The 23,098-nt window shown below is 40.4% G+C and overlaps 1 protein-coding gene and 1 pseudogene across 1 annotated transcript in view; one reads left to right on the forward strand and one right to left on the reverse strand.

The window, feature by feature from the left end:
• LOC105471796 (zinc finger CCCH-type containing 6) overlaps positions 1–5,689 on the reverse strand; it is a 56,265-nt gene extending 50,576 nt beyond the window's left edge. The window contains exon 1 of the mRNA XM_071077093.1: positions 5,524–5,689. Coding sequence (XP_070933194.1) covers positions 5,524–5,555 — 32 coding nt within the window. The 5' untranslated portion in view covers positions 5,556–5,689. The remainder of the gene's footprint in view (positions 1–5,523) is intronic.
• Positions 5,690–10,130: 4,441 nt separating this feature from the next.
• LOC112424961 (small nucleolar RNA U13) lies at positions 10,131–10,227 on the forward strand (annotated as a pseudogene).
• The last annotated feature ends 12,871 nt before the right edge of the window (positions 10,228–23,098 follow it).

Below are 23,098 nucleotides of genomic sequence, written 5' to 3' on the forward strand. Positions count from 1 at the left end.
AATCCCCCAGTGGCTCCCAGGTCACTCAAGAGTGAAATCCAAGGTCCACACAATGGCTTACAAGGCCCTATACAATTGCCTATTACCCCTCTAATTTATTCTCTTATTACTTTCCCCCTTGCTCATTCTTTTCTCTGGCCACATCCCTTGTGTTTTCCTCAATCAAATCAGGCTCATTCCTGGCCCAGGCTTTCTCTACCTCCCACTCCCTTTATTTGGATGCTCTTTCCTCAAATACCTTGGGTCTGGATTGTTATATCAGGGTTCTTTGCTCAAATGTTACTCTTTCACAAGTGCTTCCCTAAACACGCTCCCCACATCCACTTGACTCCCCATCTCCCTTTCTGCTTTATCACCATCTAACACATCTGTTTTTCACATTTATTTTCTGTCTCTCCCAAGAAAACGTAAGTTTCATTACAGCAAGAATTTTTTTTCTTCATTGCTGTATTCCTAATCCTAGAACAATATGCATTAAGCTTCATGTTTAATGAAAATGACTGAAAAGCTTCCTAACTTGTCTTCCTTCTACTGATTTCCCCTTCTGTAGTCCATGTCTTCCTATCCCCCAGGTAGTATACCAAAAAATGCATCTGATCATTCTCCTGCTTAAAGGACTTTGATGGGATCCCCACATCCTTCAGGGTCTGGCTGCAAATTTAATCCGTTTCCCCATTCCCCAAAATAGTTGTACACTCTCCACATACTAACACTGTTATCATCCCTGAACCTACTTGTGCCATTTCTCCAAGCTTTTTGTGTATCTCTGCATTTACTTGGCCCAAGTTTTATTCATCCTCCAGGTCTAGCTATGCCATGATGTCTCCCAGAAGCCTTCATCTGTACCCCCACAACACTCGGTTCAGGCCTCCATTATAGTACTTGTGCTATAACTATGTATTTACCAATCTGTTTCTGCAACTAGATTAAAAGATCCCAGAGAGCAAGTTCATGATGTTGTGTACAGAGTTGTTTTGCCAGTGCTTAACACTATACTTAGCAGAGAGGAAACACTGTAAGTCTTAAGAATGAAAATGTAAAAAATGAAATTTTAAAATGAATGAAATAATTTCTTTATGAGAGGTTGGGGGAAAAAAAGAGTCTTCCTAAGAGTAAGAGTGCTTTCCAACATCAAACCTGAGACCTGATAGGAGTTTTTACATTTGCTAAAGAAAAATTTCCTTTAGTAATTTCAACAATAATTAAATTAGTGGATTCAGGAGTCAAAAAGTTTTGAGTTAATGGCTAGTCAGGAAAGGTATTTACTCCACGGAACATACTAATTTACAAACCAGATATTGTGTGAAGCAAAAAGTGTACTCTGATCTGAGAAAAGGCATCTGCAATTTTTTAAACTAAAATTGATTTTTTAAAGAGGGAAGGAAAATTGAAAATGATCTAGTGCAACTACTCCATTTCACAAGTGAAAAAAATCATGAAAAGGGGAAGAGCTTTAACCAACTTAGAAGATTAGGATCAGAACCAAGGTTTTATTCAAAATGAAGGGCTCTCTCTCAAACATAACACATTACAATTCCAAGCTACTCAAGAATCAAAGCCCAGAACTTATTCCATTACTTTGCTGTGCAAACTTAATGAAGAGGGAAAACAATATCCAAGTAGGAAAATAATATTGCAAGAGTGAAAATAATAATACCTGGGTTCTTATCTAGGTTGTATTTGTGAGTTCTCAGACAATTCACTGAACCTTGTAATACTACCTTAATTAACTACTACATGGGATTAATGTGAGAATCAAATGAAAGCCCTGTTGCAAATGAAAAGTATAATCACCTTTCCATCCTCATCCCTTCAGATTCTCCAGTGCAGTCTCTTAGCAAGTTTTCAATCTATATTGGGGGGGCGGGGGGGCATAAACCACTTGCAATTCTGACTAGCTGGAGTTTTGTTGTTCTTGTTGTACAGGACACAAGCAGCGAGGGCAGGGTGGGGAGGTTGTTCATATATTATAAATCTCCTCCCAAAGGAGAGTATTATTCATACCACCTATCAATCAAAGACTCTTTGAGACTTACAAGCTCTTAGATGGTTCATGTTAAAAAATTATCTTTTTCCCCAGTACATTCCCTATAAAACCTTTTACCATTAGTATATTTCAGAAAATTCTGTAACAATTACTTGGGTTATATTTATCTTTTCCTACTCTACTACAGATGTGTCCAAAGAAGGGACTCAGTGTTTCGTCTTCAGTTGTTGTTTGTGAATTGTTTTAATTGGGTGAACATCCAGCTGAAATATAAAACTAAGCGGTTGAAGTTGTGCCTGAGAGAACTGAATGAAAGAGAACTAAATGACAAGAGACCAGAATTATACCTCCCTCTGATTTCCCCCAACTCTTTCCTCTCCAAGTCTATTATCTATTTCTAAAGACCTTTAGAAGCTAGGCTCTAGGCTTATGCAAAAGTCCTCTACTATATTCTACATAGCCACAAATTTATTTACAAATATTTTTATATTAATAACATTTTATAAAATACAATGTTTTAACTCCAGGTGTGAAAATATTTAAAGGAAAGTACACTAAATGGATTTTTTTTAAAGTTATTCATTTGGCAAACAATCTTGTGCAAAATGTTCACTATATAACATGTACAAGGCCAGGCATGGTGGCTCACGCCTGTAATCCCAACACTCTGGGAGACTGAAATGGGAGGATGGCTGGAGCCCAAGAGTTCAAGACCAGCCTGGGAATATAGCAAGACTCTATTCTTTAAAGGAGAAAAAAACTATGCATTCTGTGAATTCCATTTACATTTAGAATCTCATTCTCACATAAACAGTAATATTTTAATTTGTATAAAATCAAAGCAATTGTAAATATAAATCATAGGCTTCGTTTTTTTTCCTGCACACACAATATGCCTTAATTTTTGAAAATGTTATAAAAAGAGTATCCTTGACTGGGTGCAGTGGCTCACGCCTGTAATCCCAGAACTTCGGGAGGCCAAGGATGGTGGATCATTTGAGGTCAGGAGTTCAAGACCAGCCTGCCCAACATGGTGAAACGCGGTCTCTACTAAAAATACAAAAACTTAGCCAGGTGTGGTGGCGGGTGCCCATATTCCCAGCTACTAGGCAGGCTGAGGCAGGAGAATGGCCTGAACCTGGGAGGCGGAGCTTGCAGTGAGCCGAGACACCCCACTGCACTCTAGCCTGAGCAACACAGCGAGACTCCGTCTCAAAAAAAATAAAAATAAAAAATAGTAATAATCCTTGAGACAAAGCCTAGCTCCATACACCAAGTTTCATATCTTTTTCTCCACTTAATTCACAGACACTTTTATAACAGCATAAAATAGCTATAACATGGCAAGATACAGTATTTTGGGACCCCGCAGATTAGTCTATTTTTTCCCCAAATTTCTTAAGAATTATCCAGGGATCCTATGAAAAATACTCTAGAGATTCTGATTCAGTTGTTCTGGGCAGAACAAAAATTTACTCCCCAAAGTGATTCTGATGATTAACTAACATTGGGAAACACTGATCAAGTACAGCAGTTCTCAATTTGGCACATATTACAATTTCCTGGGGAGCTTTTAGAACTCTTAAAACCCAGGCGGAGGTCCAGACCAACAGAAATAGCAGCAATACTTAAAAAAAAAAAGTTCCCCAGGGAAGGTTAGAACCATCGATCTGATCTTGGAGAATTTCTCCTGACTTCTAGTTCACTTTGTTTTTGATGTAGTTGTTTTGTTTTTCATGTGGGTTGACAAAAAAGTGTGAAAAAAAAATAAACCATCTCTTTCACCTCAGAACCAACATGCCACTTAACAATGGCTAAGTTAAAGTGGAGCTAATCTTTTTGCTTCAGAAATCGCTGGAAAATACTCTTAGTCCTAATTTTAAATAAAATAGACTAATCTTTAGCTCCTACTACCAAGCTATTAACATATCTTACAAATAATTATTTAAGGTTTTCTTTTTAACCTCTAAATCAGTATTTTAAAATTTCAAGCTATTTAAAAGGTCTGTCATCACAGTTCCTTACCAGCAAAATTATTTTGATACTTGAATTTGATGACATGGTTTTTTCATGATGTACAATACATAACTCCATATATTGAAGTTACATTGTGCACTAAGAGAGGGAAACAGATTTCCTTCTTCCATATAAAAAAAGGATTTTCGCTCCATTAGCAAAACCCCATCATTGGTTTGTCCATAGATACTCAAGAGTGGGAAACTTCTCAAGGTATTAGTCAACCCATTCTAAGAACATTCTTTTTAATAAAAAAGATAACGTTAAAAAAATCATTAAAAATATGCCAAGTGCAAGCTTATCATTTTTAAGAGTGCATTTTACTTTCTAAAAAACATTATACCTTTCATCGACGTGCCGTCTGGCAATCCACTTTTATTATTACAATACTGAAGTTGTTGAAATATCACTTTTATCCCTCTCAAGATTGCTAGGCATTTAGATATTTCAAATTTCAGCAGTGTCTGTGATTTTTCCTTCTGGGTTTTAAAAACGGGTTTAGGATGCTTTACCAAGCAGATCACATTACTACAGATAAAACTTCAGCAATGTATATAGTCTACAGTAAAATGTATATTTTTGATTACTTCTATTCACAAAGTAGTAACTGTGAGGTTCTAAATTTTCAAATTAATATTCTAAGTAAGAATCAGATGCAATGGATTTTGTTTCAGTAAGTTTAATGAATGAAAGCCCCCCTTTCTCATTATTAAAGATATATACGAACGAAAATTTGAATAATAACCAAAATTTAAGTATACTACAGTATACTTTGTAAATGTCCCCAAACTTGAGTGGAATCCAGAATGTGCCTCTTAAGGCACAGAGCAAAAAATAAAAAATCAGAATCTCAATTAAACATTCAAGTGATACACACCATCTAGAAAATTGGGCAAGCCTGAATAATCGATGGAGTTTTTCCGTTAGGGTAAAACTATGCTACACTAAGTTTCTGCAAAGCCTATTTTGTGTTAACATACTGAACTTGAAACTTGCCATCTCAAATTCCAAGGGGTAAGACTGTATACAACAGATGGCCTTTTGGTGCTGCTTAAAACTTCCCTGAAAACCAAACATGTTTATTTTTTAGAGGTGTTCTCGGCTCTCGGGAAGTAGTCAAATATTAAAACACCCGTTCCTGAAAATTCCTGGCTGGTCCTATCTGGCCGGGAGCACCGACCCCTGGACGGGAAGAGGCAGGACCGCAGCACCGAGCCGGGACGCTGAGAGCCGCCCGGCGCACACGGAGCCCGCCCGGGGGCGGGGGGCTCGCACGTGCCCAGCCGGGGGCGGGGCCGGCGCCGGCGAGCAGCGACCCCGGCTCGGGGAGGCGGGCGCGGCCGGGCCGACCTCCCCCGCGGCCGCGATCCAGCAGTTTACATAAGGGTGCGCGTCATGGAACTGACGGAGCCACACAGAGACGTCTAGGTCATGCAGGAGGCGCCCGGCCCCGGCCCGCTCCCGCCGCCCCAGACCCCTCCTCTCATCCGACAGAAAGACAGACAAGAAGGGTTCCCGACCTGTCGTGCCCTGCATGTTCAGAGTCTGTCATGTTTGGTCAAGAACGGGGCGGGGCTGGAGGGCAGGTCTGCGAGGCCGGCGGCGACGGGGCGCGGGGAAGACCCCTGCGCCGCCTGCGGGAACCTGCTCCCGGCCGCCGCCGACAGGTGACGAAGTGGTAAAAACTCACGGTTACTAGTGAGCGACACAGACACAGACTTTCCAGTCTATTAACAACCACGCCAGAGAGGTGGGGCTCTAACTGCAAACACTGGGCAACGGCCCCGCGCTGCCGGCGCTGCCGCTCTAGTCTCTATTCGCCGCCGGTGGCTGTGGCGTGGGAGCGGGCGGGCGGCGTGCAGCGACGCGGGGATTTGGACAGTGGCCGTAACGGTGATTTCTCCTCACCAACATGGCGGCACCCGAAACAGGCGGCTCGAGAAAATGGCGCCGGCCGCAACACCTTGCCCGGGACTAAAGGGCAAGAGAGATTCCTCCGCGAGCCGCGGCCCTTGCCCAGCCCGCCGGGGCCGAGCGCGTTGACCATTGGAGGAGACTGCCCGTCAATCACCTGCAGGGGCGGGTCTTCGCCCTTCTCAGTGCGGCGGCGGAGGCGGCAGCCTAGTGGCGGGGCCGGGCGGCGAGAGACGTGGCCGGATGGCTCTTCGAGTGTCTGCAGGAGGGGGAGGCGGCCCACGGGACCAACGAGGGCCACCAGCGCCTCAGCTCCCGGCCCAGTGCGGGCCGCGGTTTTTCCTGCCAGAGGCCCGCCGCCTGAGGAGTTCCAGACGCACCAAGCAAACGGGCCCCAAAACCATTAGCCGAGGCGGGCAGGGGTGGGATAACAAAGAACAAGGCGGCTGTAGAGTCCTTGAAATTTTTTGTTAAAACCTTTGTTCTTGCAATAATAGGGAAATGCGGTTTATCCTTCACAGTTGTAGCAGGTTTTTGTAACGTTTAGTGCTCAGAATCGTGTTTTAAGGAAAACAGCTCGCCCATGCAATTTTTTTTATATTTAGTGCTAAATTTACCCGTTATTACTTGAAATAGGAATAGCTATTGAAATAATTATATAAACGTTACTTTATTTCGTAATGTTAACGTAAAATGTATGCGAGTATTTTAGAAATAACCATTAGGCATGGTTTTTTTTTGGGGGGGGGGGCAGATGGAGTCTCGCTCTGTCACCCAGGCTGGAGTGTGGTGGTGGCGCTCTCCCCTCACTGCAACCTCTGCCTCCTGAGTTCAAGCAGTTTCCCTGCCTGAGCCTGCGTAGTAGCTGGGACTACAGGCACGCGCCACCACGACTGGCTAATTTTTGTATTTTTAGTAGAGATGAGGTTTCCCTATTTTGGCCAGGCTGGTCTCGAACTCCTGACCTCAGGTGATCTGCCTGCCTGGGTGTCCCAAAGTGCTGGAGTTACAGCCGTGAGCCACTGCGCACGGCTATGCATGACCTTTTTTTTACACTTACGAACGTGACCTTACATTTTTAAATGACAAGTCAGTGTTTTGGCCCATTTAATATATTAAATGTCCTGAAGGAAAGTTCCTTGCTTTATACTACAATAGACTTAATGATTAATCCAAATATCTGACTTAATTTGTCTTTCCTTAATAATGCATTTTGCTAATGCATAAATGGAATGCATTCAGAAACAATTGCAATGAGTGGATTAAATTAGAAATGTAAAGTTTTTGATATTAACATATACATTGAAAATAAAGGCCGGACATGGTGGCTCACGCATGTAATCCCAGCACTTTGGGACACCGAGGCGGGCGGATGACCTGAGGTCGGGAGTTCGAGACCCGCCTGACCAACATGGAGAAACCCCGTCTCCACTAAAAATACAAAATTAGCTGGGCTTGGTGGTGCATGCCTGTAATCTCAGCTAATCGGGAGGTTGAGGCAAGAGAATCGCTTGAACCTGGGAGGAGGAGGTTGCAGTGAGCCAAGGTCCAGTCATTGCGCTCCAGCAACAAGAGTGAAACTCCATCTTAAAAAAAAAAAAAAAAAAAGTCGCGCTTTGTTTTTTTCTTTCTTTTTTTTTTTTTTTAGTTGAATACAGCCAGTGACAAGACCTGTACTTACAGCCACATTTTGCCATAATATGTTTCTAGGAAGCTTTCAAAAGACAGATCTGAAGAAACTATATTAGCATTTGGAGTTACATTAAAATCTCAGGACTTCGGTTTTATTGTAACTGTTTTAGTTAATTTAGGCCTTTCTGCAGCTCATTTGGGTAGCTGATTTCTTGAAGTTATCCAAAGGCCCTTGTGGTAAACAGTTGCTGTTCTTTCTTGCACTTCTGTTTTCCCTGTCCCCTGTATCTGGAGGTCTGAGAATTTCTTTCAAACTTTCATTAAGGTGTTTGGTTTGTGATGGTGTAGGACAGTGCAGTTCTCTCTGGATGAAAAGCCTCCTTTTCTAATTGTTGGCATGTGCCACTTAAGTTTGATGATAAAATTTGTCATCAGGCCTTGGTCTTTTTCTCTAGGTAACAAACGGGAGGTGTGTGTGGGTGAGCTTTGAGGGGCAGTGCTCCTTTGAGGCTGTGGGTTTGTAGAATCTAGAAGTGCTTAGACATCTGTGACACCTTGTCTTTAATTGCCTCAGGGAGCAATGTAGGTATCAAAGAGATTACACTAATTTTAAACCTAACGGATTTTACCTAATAATGACATATGGATCATGAGAACCACAGAATTCTTGTTACTTAATGACCTTGTCAAAACCTCAGCAAAAAGAGACCACCAGACTGTAGTGAGGCTTGTAGCAGCATAAGGTCTGTTCCTAGGATGACTACAGATCTCTCCCCAGGCCTCTCAGTTAAATGTCTCCCAGAGAAAACTCAACACTGCCCACCTGGCCATAGGCCGTTGACCCCCTTTCTTGGAGCATTTACAAAAAAAGAGCTTACAATTGTGAGTCCTTCCTCTGTCCCCTTGACATGTATGTGTTCTCTCCTACAATTCAGGAGTATCTAAGGACCTGAAAGCCATTCCTTTGAAGTTTAATCATCTGGAAGGTTACTGTCTCCCATTCTTGGTGGGAGGGTAGAATCCTGACTTCAGTGATAATCGCCGGCTAGCTGACACAGCTGGTCTAATCACTTTTATACTGACTGATTTTGAAATTTTTTGCATGCATTCCGGCTCTTTCAGCCTCCCTTATTCTCTCTGTAAGCTGCTCAATTACCTCTACATTGAAATGGAACGCTGCTCTTTCCCCTACTGTTAGTAATTACTGAATAAAATTGTTTTTCACCACTTTAATGTCCAGTTTTATTTATCTTTGACAACCTTCCCCACCCCCTACGCACACAAAAATTGTAATGGACATAAAGGTACCAACACTTTATTTTGCTAAATAAATTAAACATATTAAACATCTTATGGTTATTTCATAAAAGACATTTTAACATCAAAAAAGTAGAAAGGATATCATTATTTTTGTTTCTTGGTTTTTGTTGTTGTTTGTTTTTTTTTTTTTTTTGAGACAGAGTTTCACGTCACCGGCTGGAGTGTAGTGGCACCATCTCAGCTCACTGCAACCTCTGCCTTCTGGGTTCAAGCAATTCTCATGCCTCAGCCTCTGAGTAGTAGCTAGGATTACAGGCACGCACCATCATGCTCGCTAATTTTCGTATTTTTAATAGAGATGGTGGTTTCTGCCATGTTGGCCAAGCTGGTTTCTATCTCCTGACCTTGAGTGATTCATCCGCCTCGGCCTCCCAAAGTGCTGGGATTACAGGCATGAGCCACTGTGCCTGGCCAAGGATATACTTTAAAAAGCCAATTAATCCACCCTGAATTCCTTTACATTTAGTGTAAGAAAAATTCCTTTTATTGCCCGCGTTTTGTCCCAGATGGTAAGAATAAGCCCTGGTATCCCAAGGCTCCCAATATTGGCACAAATTACAGTGCAACAAAGTGACACAGGAGCTGCGGACCACTAGACATTCAGAGACTGGTCAGGCTTGGGACAAAGACATCTCCTAGGTGATCATCCTAGCTGGAGGATTAGGGGGACTTTTCCCCATCCTTCCTGGTAGCTTATACAAACCCTAAATGTGTATGTGGCCCTAGGCAGGGGGAGGGAGCCCCAGTTACAACTATTTTCTGCCTACCTACCAAAATAGGGGCTTAGAGGCAGAATTAATTTGGCAGGAATAATTCCCTGTACAGTACACATTGAGGTTACGAATGAATACTTGCGTTATTCACTGGAAAGTTTTTTAACACACACACATACCCTAAAAATACAAGCATCTGAACAGTAGCCATGTCTTTGAAAAGGTGCTTTTATTTTATTTTAAAATAGAGTCTCACTCTGTCACCCAGGCGGAGTGCAGTGGCATGATCTCGGCTCACTGCAACCTCCACCTCCTGAGCTCAAGTGATTCCTGTCTCAGCCTCCTGAGTAGCTGGGCCTACAGGCGTACACCACCACACCCGGCTAATTTTTGTATTTTGTAGAGACGGGGTTTCACCATGTTGGCCAGGCTGGTCTCTAACTCCTGACCTCAGATGATCCACCCGCTTGGGCCTTCCAAAGTGCTGGGATTACAGGTGTGAACCACAGCACCTGGCCTGAAAAAGTATTTTTAAAATGTTGCCTCCAATTCTTTTGTAGCTCGTAAGCACGATGATTAGATTTTCAAAAGCACGTGTGAGATGTGCCACCTCAAGCCTTGTTATGACCTCAGCACATCCAGATGTGCTGGAGTGCAGTGGCACAACTATAGTGTTTAGTGGTCTGTGACACCTTAATTGCCTCAGTTAAGGAGGAGTGCATGTATTGCCGATATCACACTAGATAATACAAGAACTAGAACTGCAGCCTTCTACCTCAGCCACCACCATCACCTGCTGTCCATACCCCCCACATATCCCCACCGCCCCAAGTAGCTGGGACCACTGGTACACTCTATCATATCTGGCTTATTTTTTGTAGAGGCGAGGTCTTACTCTGTGCCCAGGCTGGCTAATTTATTTGTATTTTTGTAGAGACAGGGTCTCACTGTGTTATTTAGGACTCATTTCTCTTCATACAATTTTGTAAGTTTTTCCTATGTCTTTATTTTTGTAGAGACAGGGGTTCACTGTGTTGCCCAGGCTGGTCTTGAACTCCTAGCCTCAAGCAATCCTCCAGCCTCAGCCTTCCAAAGTGCTAGCAATACAGGATTGAGCCACCACACATGGCCTTAAGTTTTAATATACAGTTTAGAAGTAGTCATTTAGAATTTATAATTTGCTACAACATTTAGAGTTATCAAGTTCCGTAAAGAAAACGAGATTTTTATCAGCATTGCCTTGAATCGATAGACCAATTTTGAAAGAACTGACAATTGCTTAGTTATGTCTTACATTTTATGAATATGTAATATCTCTCCATTTATTTAGGACTCCTATCTCTTAATACAATGTTGAAATTTTTCCTATGTGTCTTTCATTTATATAAATATCTTGCATCTTTTATAGATTTATTCTTAAGTATTTTGTATTTGTATTTGTTTTCTGTTGCTGCATAACAAGTTACCACACACCTAGTGTTTTATTTCTTCCTTTCCAATCCTTAGACTCCAGTTTCTTTTTCTGCCCTGGCTAGGATCTCCAGCACTAGGACATTCAATCCTGTGTTAAATAGAAGTGGTTTTATTGGATATCCTTGTCTTGTTTCCCCAGATGACTATAAAGTTTTCCCATTTAGGGTGATATCTGGAGATTTTATATACAGTTGTCCCTCAGCATACATGGGGGATTGGTACAAAGACCCCTGCATGTACCAAAATCCATGCATATTATATGAAACTCTATTGGCAACTCTACTATATGAAAAGTGGGTCCTTTATATACGCTGCTTTCTGCACCCCTATGCTACTCCCAAGTCTGGTTGAAACAAATTCTCATATAAGTGAATCCTTGGTTTTTTCCCCTAAGAATTCACCTTTCACTATAGGTCATAATTTTTCACTCTTATTTTTATTGTCTCTTTCATCAATTTCACTCAATCATATTATATCTTTATTCCTGCTTTCTTTTTGGTTATTTTATTTTTAACTTCTTCATTCATTAATTTTGATGCATCTTTTCTATTATAAGTATTTATGGCTATAAATTTCTCTTGAAGAACTCCTTTAGCTGAATCCTATAAGTTTTAACATGTGGTATTTTTATTTTCGTTCAGTTATTTTACAATTTTTATTATAATTTATTCTTTAACCTATGAGTTACTTAGAAGTGTTCTAGCTTCACATTAGAAGTACTTCTAGCTTCACTGCCATGAGGTCATAAGTTTTGGTCTGTATAACACCCATTCTTTACAATTTTGAGGTTTTGTGTATAAGATTCATTTTTGTAAATGTTCCATTTGGGCTTTAAAAATGTAAATTCTCTCATTGTTAAATGCAGAACTCTATATATGTCCAGTAGGTCAAGATTATTCATTGTAAAGTTCTTATTTTCTATATCCTTGCAGATTTTTCTTCGTCTGTTTGATAAAACAATCAAGTAAAGTAATTTAAATCCCTCACAATGATGTATTTCTCCACTTCTTTTACAGTTATATCACATAGTCTTCATTTATTACAAGGACATTGTACATAAGTGTCTAAAGTTGTTTTCCCTTCCTAGTAAGTTATTTAGTAACTTTCTCCTTTTCTAATGATGCTGTTTTTCCTAAAGTCTTTTAAATCTTTTTTTAATATTCATATAGCTATAAAATCTTTCTTAGTTTCTGTCTAATGAGCCTTTTTTTTTTTCCATTGTTCTTTCAGCATTTCACAAGCTCAAGGCTCTGTACTACCCTGATTTTTGTCTGGAGGACACCAATATAAAATGTGGGTCACTGTCCAAGGCAGTGGTGAGGGAAACTAGGGTACAATTGGAACTGTTTCTTTTCTAATTTCTCCTCTCACAACCTTCCCAAGCTGCTTCCTGCCCCAGGCCCAAGACACCAACTGTTATGGTTTCAGTGTGACCCCCAAAATTCATGTGTTGGGAACTTAATCCTCAATGCAACAGTATTGAAAGGCGGGCCAAATGAGAGGTGCAGAGGTCGTGAGGGGTTTGCCCTCATGAATGGATTCATGCTGCCAAAAAAAAGGGCTTGCAGGAGTTGTTTCTCTCTCTTCTGCAGTTGCACCATGTGAGGACATGGTGCTCTTCCCTTTCTTGCCCTTCCATCTTCCACCAGTGGGGACACAACAAGAAGGCCCTCACCAGGCCACATGGCAGTGCCTTGATCTTGGACTTCCCAGCCTCCAGAACTGTTGTTCAGAATTGTTGTTTCTAAGTCAACTAGTCTCAGGTATTTTGTTATAGCAGCACAAAACATACTAAGACACCAACCCATAGACATCAGTTTAAAACAGCACCTAGTCCCACAAACTCCACCATCACTATTGCATCTCCAGACATTTTTCACAAATTTCTCTGTTACTTGTTACTTTGTTAACATTTTATCATATTTATTACACTATTAGCTATCTATTCTTTCCTTTATCCATCCATCAGCCGATTGTATCCTTAGACACAGTTCAAAGTAAGTTGCAGACTTCACTGGTTTTAGCCTGTTTGGGCCACCATAACAAATTTTCATAGACTGGTGGTTTATAAACAACAGAAATTTATTTCTCACAGTTCTTGAGGCTAGAAAGTACAAGATCGAGGTGCCAGAAGATTTGGTCTGCTTCCTGATTCACAGATGGCTGTCTTCTCACTGCGTCTTTACATGGTGGAATCGGCAAGGGAACCCTCTGGGTTCTCTTTTATGGGGCACTAATCTCATTCAAGAGGGCTCCAACCTCATGACCTAATCACCACCCAGAGGCCTCATCTTCAAATACCATCACATTGGGGATTACGTTTCAACGTATGGAATTTCAAATTTTCAACATAAATTTGGGGGGAACACAAACATTCCATTTATAGCACCTTCTGAACACTTCAGCATACAAATCATTAATTAGAATGTAATATTTTTTACACTACCATTTTAAGGTAAATTTTACATACAATGAGGTACAGAATCTTGAGAAAACAATTTGATGAGTTCTGAAAAATGCAGGAAATGCATACACCTGCGTCACCCAAATCTTTATGAAAACATAAAACATGACTATACCCTAGAAATTTCCCTCTGCTCCTGCCCATTCAATCCTCATCTGCATCCAGAGGCAACCATTCCTCTGACTTTTTTCACTATAAATTAGTTTTGCCTGATTTAAAACATGGTTATGATTTATAAATAGAATAAATGCTGTTTTGTATAAGGCTTTTTTCACTCAGAAAAATGACTGTCTTCATTTATTTTTTATGCTAAAAATTGTCTTTTTTTCAGTTTTTGTATCTCTTGCTTTTTCAAAATCTTAGAGGGAAAACATTCAGTCATATGAAGTATGCTATTAGCCATAGTTTTTGACATGCCCTTATCAGATGGAGGAAATCTATTTTTTTGTTTTGGAGGGGTTTTTTTTGTTATTTATTATTGATTTCTTTTTTAATTCCACCATAGTTAGACAACATACTTATATTATTTCAATTCTATTACATTTGTTGAGGTTTATCTATTAAGGAAATCTTTCTGTTAAGGAGACCTATCTATTCCTAATTTGCTGAATTGATGTTGGATATTGTCAAATAATTTTCTGCATCAGTTGATGAAATCATATAGATTTTCTTGTTTTGACTCATAACATGTTGGATTGTACTGATTGATTTTCAAGTAACAAACCACCTTATATTTCTGATATGAACTCCACTTAGTTGTTGCATATTATTCTTTTTATATTGTTGGATTTGATTTTAAACAGTTAAGGATTTAAAAATCTATGTTCAAGAGGGATATTGGTCTGCAGTTTTCTTTCTTTGTTTTTGACTGTTTTGGAATTGGGTTAATGCATGCCTAATAAAATAATTTGGGAAGTATTCCTTTCTTTTCTGTTTTCTGCATGACAGCATATAAAACTGTTATTTCTTCCTTAAATGTTTGGTAGAATTCTCCAGAAAAACCATCTGGGGCTTGAGATTTCTTATTTTAGAAGGTTTTAAGCTATGAATTTAATTTCTTCAATAGTTATTGTTCTGTTAGATTGTATACTTTACCTTAGATGAGTTTACATGGTTTGTAGTTTGTGAGGATTTGGCCTTTTAATCTAAGAGTGTTTCATAAAATTGACTTACGGTTTTTGTTTTTGTTTTTTTTATCAGTACAGTCTGTACTGAAATATCCTCTTTCATATCTGATTGGTAATTTGTATCTTTTCTCCTTTTTCTTTTTCAGTTTTGCTAGTGATTTATCAATTATCTGTTCAAATCATTAGATTTTGGTTTAACTATCGTTTTTCTGCTCTTACCTTTCATTGATTTCTGCCTTTATCTTTAATGTATCATTCTTTCTGCTTGTTTTTTCTAATTTCTGAAGGTAGAAGTTTATTTATTTGAGATCTTTAAGTATTCAGAGCTCTAAAATTCCTATAAACACTGCTTTAGCAGTATCTCACAAATTTTGCTATGTTGCATTTTCACATTCATTCAGCTCAAAATATTTTTTCTTTCTTTCTTTCTTTCTTTCTCGCTATCTTGCTTTCTTTCCTTTTTTTTTTTTTTTTTTTTTTTTTGAGACAGGGTCTTGTTCTTTCTCCCAGTCTGGAGTACAGTGGCGCAATCTCGGCTCACTGCAACTTCCTCCTCCCTGGTTCAAGCGATTCTCCTGCCTCAGCCTCCCGAGTACCTGGGATTACAGGCACGTGCCACCACATCCAGCTAATTTTTGGTAAAGACAGGGTTTCACCATATTGGCCAGGCTGGTCTCAAACTCCTGACCTCAAGTGATCCACCCGCCTTAGCCTCCCAAAGTGCTGGGATTACAGGTGTGAGCCACCACACCTGGCCTCAGTTCAAGGTATTTTCTAATTCACTTCGTGATTTCTCCTTTGACCTATGGAATTTTTAGAGGTATGTTGTTTAATTTCTAAGTATTTGGAGGTGGTTGTTGTTGTTATTTATTATTGATTTCTTATTCAATTCCATTATGGTTAGCGAATATACTCTGTATTATTTCAATACTATTACATTTGTTAAAGTTTATTTTATAACCCAGTTTATGATTTATCTTGGTGAATTTTCCATGTGCTTTGGATATTGTGCACACCTATTTAGGACCATTATGACTTTATGGTGAATTTACCTTTTTGTAGTTACATAACATCTATATTTATCTCTGCTAATTTTTTACTCTAAGGTCCACTTTGATACAGTCACTTTGGCTTTCTTTGGTTTAGTGTTTCTTAGTATGTACTTTGCCAACCTTTATTTTTAACTTACCCATATCATGTTTAAAGTGAGTTTCTTGCCAGGGGTGGTGGTTCACACCTGTAATCCTAGCACTTTGGGAGGTTGAGGTGGGAGGATCACTTGAGCTCAGGAGTTCGAGACCAGCCTGGTTAATATGGTGAAACCTCATCTCTACTAAAAATACAAAACTTAGGCGGGCATGGCGGAGTGCGCCTGAAATCCCAGCTACTCAGGAGGCTGAAACAGGAGAATCCCTTGAACTTGAGAGGTAGAGGTTGCAGTGAGCTGAAATTGTGCCACTGCACTCCAGCCTGGGTGACAAGAGCGAAACTCCATCTCAAAAAATAAATAAATAAAATAAAATAAAATAAAGTAAAATAAAATGAGTTTCTTGTGGAGAACACATAGCTGGATCATATTTATCCATTCTGACAACCCCTTTGTTTTATTTGGTAAATTTATCCCACTTGCATTCAACGTACCTATTAATATGTTTGATTTTAAGTCTATCTTTAACATTTTTTCTATTCATTCTCTTGGTGCTCTTCTATTTTTTTTCTTTTCTGCTTTAACATTTTGGGATATTCCATATTTGATTTATTTATTGTGTCTTTGAATATTCATTGAGTTTTTAATTTTAGTTTTTATATTTTTCAGTTCTCAAAATTCCATTTGGTTCTTCTTTATGTCTTCTCTTTTTTTACTGAGATGCTCTACTTTTTCCATTTGTTTCAAGGGCATTTAGTGTAGCATTTTTATAAAGAGCTGTTTCAAAGTCTGTCAGATAATTCCAACATATAAGTCATCACAGCTTTGGCATTTGTTGATTGTCTTTTCCCAGGCAATTTGAGATTTTCCTGGTTCTTCATATGCCAAATAAGTCTGAATTGTATCCTGGAGATTAGGAATAATAATATGCTATAAAGCCTCTGGATCTTGGTTAAATCTTATGCAGAATGTTTATGTTTTTGTTTTTATAGGTAATAGACCTGGTTAGGTTCAGGCCTCGATTTCTACCCACTGCGATTCCAGTGCCTGTTCAACTGAATGCCTCTGCAATGCTATTTGAATCTTAGATCTGTACTACCAGGGACCAGTCAGGACATGGATGAATTATGTCTATTCAACTCTCAAAAGTCTTTGGCATGCCAACTATGATCACATCCATGCATGCACAACTCAGTGGTAAGCCCAGGGGTTCAGAAATTGATGATGTCACTTTTCTAGGCCCCTTCTTCATTATGGTCTCCTAGAAATTTTTCAGGTCCCTGGAGCTTTAGTTTTTGGTTGTCCAACCAGAAAGCTTGAGCTTCAGTTAGCCCCCACTTCTGCACACGTTTGCAATTGTACCTATGTCTGGGCTTGGTGGCAGGAGGACCACAGAAAAAAGAAAATTAAAAACTTAACACTAGTCTCTACTAAAAAATACAAAAACCTAGCCGGGCGAGGTGGCGGGCGCCTGTAGTCCCAGCTACTCGGGAGGCTGAGGCAGGAGAATGGCGTAAACCCGGGAGGCGGAGCTTGCAGTGAGCGGAGATCCGGCCACTGCACTCCAGCCCAGGCGACAGAGCGAGACTCCGTCTCAAAAAAAAAAAAAAAAAAAAAAAAAACCTTAACACTATTTCAGTGGTACTTTGAATTCTCATCTTCATCACCAATACACCTCCTTTAATTATTTTCTAGAGTCTGCAAACAATTCCATGCATCCTATCTAGGTAAACCTATATTCAGGGGATATAGTGTGCCTTTACTATGTTACTCAGAACCAGAAATCCCAATATATATAAATTTTAACCACCAAATACCTTAGTAATATTGTTCTATTCACTAAATATTTACTTAGAATGATCAGTTTCTTCATTCTCCATTTTTTTCTTATAACTCAAACCTTTCACCTAAGATTTGCTGCTATCAAATTCATTCTAATTTCTAAATTTATTCAGAATTCTCCTAATTTGCTCATAGTGACCTCTCTGTTTTTGTTTTCCTAAATATATCTTATAGATCACCTCCATTTTTGAATAATATAGTTTCAAGGTATAGAATTAATTCTAGTTTGGAAGTTTTATTTTCTTTCAATTTATTGAAGATACAATTTTATTGTCTTCTGGATTCCCTTGTTGCTGTTGTAAAGACAACTGGCAGTCTAATTGTCGTTATTCTGAAGGTAAACTTTTAAAACTTTTCTGTGGCTATTTTACATATTTTCTCTGCTTTTCTGTAGTTTCAGTATGGTGTGTCTTAGTCTGGATTTCTTTTAATTATCCTGCCTAGTATTTGTTTAATGTATTGATCTGTAAATTGGTGAGTTTCAACAATTTGGAAAAGTCTCAGCCTTTTCTTTTCTTTCTTTTCTTTTTTTTTTTTTTTTTTGAGACAGAGTCTTGCTCTGTCACCCAGGTTGCAGTGCAGTGGCACAATCTTGGCTCACTGCAACCTCCACCTCCTAGGTTCAAGTGATTCTCCTGCCTCAGCCTCCCGAGTAGCTAGGATTACAGGTGTGAGCCCCCACGCCTGGCTATTTTGTATTTTTAGTAGAGACAGTATTTCACCATGTTGGTCTTGAACTCCTGACCTCAAGAGATCCACCCGTGTCAGTCTCCCAAAGTGCTGGGAATACAGGCGTGAACCACCACACCCGGCCAGTCTTTTCTTTTCAAATATGTCCTTCTCCTCATTCTTTTTTTCTTCTCTTCTTATAATTATTATTAGTTATATGTTAGGCATTTAAATATATTATTTATGTTTTTATAATAATCTCTTCTGTAACCTCCCTTTTTTGGGTGGCAGTCTCTCTATGATGTACTCTGGATAATTTCTTCTGACTTATCTTCCAGTTCACAATTTTCTTTTAAACCCTGTCTACTCTATTGATGCCATCTTATTACTCAAAGTCTAATCGGATAATCAGAATCACTAGAATATAGATAGATAGATAGATAGATGACAGATGATAGCTAGCTAGATTTACAGGGATTTGACCTTATGCAATTGTGGGAGCTGTTTAAAACAGTCTGTAAAGATCTTGTCTGATATTGGAGCTTCAGAGCTACAAGGTGGGGCCAGGCACAGTGGCTTATGCCTGTAATCCCAGTACTTTGGGAGGATGAGGTAGGAGGATTGCTGAGACCAGGAGTTTGAAACCAGGCTGGGCAACACAGTGACACCCCAAGGGAATGCAGTGAGCTATAATTTTGCCACAGATGGAGCAAGACCTTGTCTAAAAAACTTTTAAAATCTGCAAGGCACATATTCAGGAAGGGAATTTGGATGTAAAGTGGGGAGAATGAGGACAAACTAGAATCCCTGAGCATAAACCAGAACCTGTATTAGTGTCTTAGTCTGGTCTACTTTAATGATGTAGGTGTTGTGCAGGAGAATCTTGAGCCCTTTATCATGGAACTAAAGACATGCTTGGCCCAGAATTTAGAAAATCTGAAGGAGGATCTGGGGTGAGTTATATCAGGTCTTGTTGCTGTCCCATATCAACAAGGTAAATCAGTAAACAACAATGTGCATGAGTTGCAATAGCATCTTCTGCCCCTTCACTGACCTCCCGAATGTAAAAAGCAATATAGCTGCTGTTTTACTTCCACCTCCCAAATTTTATGCAAAATCTATCTTGTGGTTCACCCTAACTAGAAAAATGCAGGATAAGAATCCTGGAAAACATGGGTTAGCCTAGCTAAGATGACATGTTACAAGATCACCAAGTATACACTAAGATGACATGTTACAAAATCACCAAGTATACACTTTTTTTTTGAGACAAAGTCTTGTGCTGTCACCAGGCTGGAGTGCAGTGGAGTGATCTCGGCTTACTGCAACCTCTGCCTCCTGGGTTCAAGCGATTCCCCTGCCTCAGCTTCCTGAGTAACTAGGACTACAGGAGCCTGCCACCATGCCTGGCTAATTTTTTGTATTTCAGCGGAGAGGGGGTTTCACCATGTTGGCCAGGATAGTCTCGATCTCCTGACCTCGTGATCTGCCCACTTCAGCCTCCCAAAGTGCTGGGATTACAGGCGTGAGCCACTGTGCCTGGTTCAAGTATACACTTTTTAACTAGGTACCTATAAATGTCTCTTTAACCCGTATTTAGTTTTCAGATAAAAGCAATAGCAAAGTCATGCCTCAGCCTAACATGATGCAACAATCCCCCATTCAACCAAAAACATGCTACCTATTTTCCCAAGAAAGGACAAAACATACCTTTTTCACTTTTGGGTGATGTTCATTCTTCTTTGAATTCTTCTTTTAGATCAGTCACATGCCTCCTTTTATATCCTATAACTTAAATGAGATATAAAGTTAACTACTATTAACATATTTTGTGTCCGATGGTAGGGGAATAGTAGAAGGGAAAATTTTAAATATATATGTGTGTGTGTGTCTATGTGTGTGTATTTCTACACCCATATTTCCACAAATTTATATCAAATTAAGAATGATATATTCATAAATATTGCAATCATTTTTGCTACTGGTCATGTAGTTGGGAAGCAGCATCATTCGTTTGGGGTAATTCCTGAGGTTCATTGTCTCATGCCAAGGAAATCAAGGATGCAGACACACAAGGACTGAGTTTAAGAGCAGAAGTTTAATAGGTGAAAGAAAGAGAAAAGCTGCCTTGTGCAGAGGAAGGGGTCCCCAAAATTTCCAGGTTCAGAGAGAGATGTGGTTTTATAGATGAGCTTGAGGAGGTGGTATCTGATTTACACAGGGTGCAAAGGATTGGTTGGACCAGGTGTGCCATTTATATGGTGCTTGAAGAAGCTAGCAAACTCACCCTAACCTTTGATTATGCAGATGGGTTTGCTGCGTGACTGGCGCCATATTGTCTGTTCCCTGACTATACATGTGGTGACAAAGAAAAGGAAAGATGCAGCCTCCATGTTGAATATGCCTGGCTCCTAGGTAGCCCTTTTCTATTGGCACAGCTGCCGGCATTTACCTCTGCAAGGTTCTAGCTTGCTTTTCTATGTCTGCTGCTTGATTTTTCAGGCTGCTCTTTGTTAGAAAAGAAATGATTTTGGAGCTGCTTTTTTATTAAAAGGGAAACCTTACTGAGGACTCTCTTACCCTCACTAACAGCCTAAACAATTTCTTTTAAGCTCCTGTATCAGTTGCAGCTGATATTTGTACAACCACCTTCTGCTCCTACCCTTTGCCATGTTCTCTTTGCTCTCCCAAGCTGGTCTTGACTCCTTGCTGGGTGTGAGGCAGGAGAATAGGGTCTAGAGGCAGGGAACTTAAGGCCAATTCATGCTGAATCAAGGAAAAACACCAAGGTCTGGGGGCAGGGAATCTGAGGCCAATTCACGCTGACTTCTCAAAGCTGGATCAAAAGGAAAACACCTGGGTCTGGGGGAAACGGACCCTAAGACCAATTACTGTAAATATCCTAAAGCTGAACCAAAAGGAACCCCGCCCCGCCCCCGCATCTCCTCACACCAGAGTAGCAAAGGATCAAAGGCTACTCTCCCTACAACTCTCTCCCCTCTACCACATCTCAGATGGAAAAGGAAAGTGCCCTGGATTGGCCGAGGGCCTAGTAGGGACCATCGCTTCATCTGCATAGGGTGCCAATACACCTCAGCCTTTAATTAGCCAGAGACCAAATCCTTCATCTATAGGCACCTCAAAAGGAGTACTTAAAACCCAGAAAACTTCGCAACTGGGCCCTTGAGCTGCTTGCTGTGGCCCATTCCCACCCTGTGGAGTGCTTTCTCGCTTTCATGCATTCCTACTTTTGCTGCTTCGTTCGTGTGTTTCATTCCTTTGTCACTTCGTTTGTGAGTTTTGTCTAATTCTTTGTTGAAAATACCAAGGACCACGACAACTTACACTCAAGTACCCGCCTTCCGATAACAGGTGGTTTGCCTGAAGCGTTTGGGGCACTTTCACCGCTGCCTGTGGTGGTGGTGGTTTCTATTAACTTCAATCATGGAACTTAGGATTACTGAGTCCCCTGCCCGGGAAATCACCTGCATTCTAGACATCCTCTTCCTTAACTTCACTGTGTGGTCAGGATAACTTGTTAGTTAGGATTAATCACCCCTGCCAATACAGTAAGCCCCTTCTTTACCTGTTAATTCCCTGGCATGAGGAACCCAAGGTGGTCAAACGGCAGTCTCAACCTCAAGTTTAATGGACTCATTGTCATGCTCCTTGAGGCAAACATTCCTACTTTCGGGATTAACTCTACACCGGTGGTTCTCAAGGTGAGGAAGATTTTGCTCCCCCAAGAGGACCCTTGGTAATGTCTGGAGACATTTTGGGTTGCCACAACTGGGGAACAGCCGCTACTGACATCTAGCGGTAGAGGCCAGGGATGCCGCCAAGCTTCCTACAGTGCGCAAGACTGTTCCCAAACATCCAGGCCGAAATGACAATAATGTTGAGGTTGAAAAAGTCTGCTCTAAACCAGCAGAGCCCAAAGTTGTGGAGATAGGAAGCAAACATTATTCTAGGGCATCACTAGGAATAATACAGAGAGGATCTACTCCCACTTGCAAGCTTTGATTCCCAGACCCCGTGTCTCCTGGCTATGGGAGAAACAGCACCACGTATTGGTGATTGCTGATTTATAGCACAAACTCATGAGGTATTATACCTAGCTCATACTGGAACTGAGTTATCACAGGCCATTTCACCATTTTAACATGTCAGCTGCTTTATTTTATTTTGGTAAAAGAAATATAAAATTTGCCATTTCAACCTTTTTTTTTTTTTTTTTTTTTTTGAGAGGGACTCTCATGCTGTCTCACTCTGTCGCCCAGGCTGGAGTGCAATGGCGCCATCTCGGTTCACTACCACCTACTCACCTCCACCTCTCAGGTTTAAGCGATTTTCCTGCCTCAGCCTCCCCAGTAGCTGGGATTACAGGCGCCTGCCACCCTGCCTGGCTAATTTTTGGATTGTTAGTAGAGACGGGGTTTCATCATGTTGGTCAGGCTGGTCTCGAACTCCTGACCTCAGATGATCCACCCACCTTGGCCTCCCAAAGTGCTGGGATTACAGGAGTGAGCAACTAGCCATTTTTAAGTGTATAATTCAATGACATTAGTTACATTCACATTGTTGTGCAACCACCACCATTATGTATTTCCAAACTTTCCCAACACCTCAAACAGAAATTCTGTCACTTTTAAGCAACAATTCCCCGTTTCACCCCCTCTCAGTCCCTGGTAACCTCTAATCTACTGTCTGTCGCTATACAATTCTCTATTCTACATATTTCGTATAAGTGGAATCATACAATATTTGTCCTTTTGTGCCTGACTTATTTAACTT

The sequence above is a fragment of the Macaca nemestrina genome, chromosome 13 (genome assembly GCF_043159975.1).
Source record: "Macaca nemestrina isolate mMacNem1 chromosome 13, mMacNem.hap1, whole genome shotgun sequence".
NCBI lineage: Eukaryota > Metazoa > Chordata > Mammalia > Primates > Cercopithecidae > Macaca > Macaca nemestrina.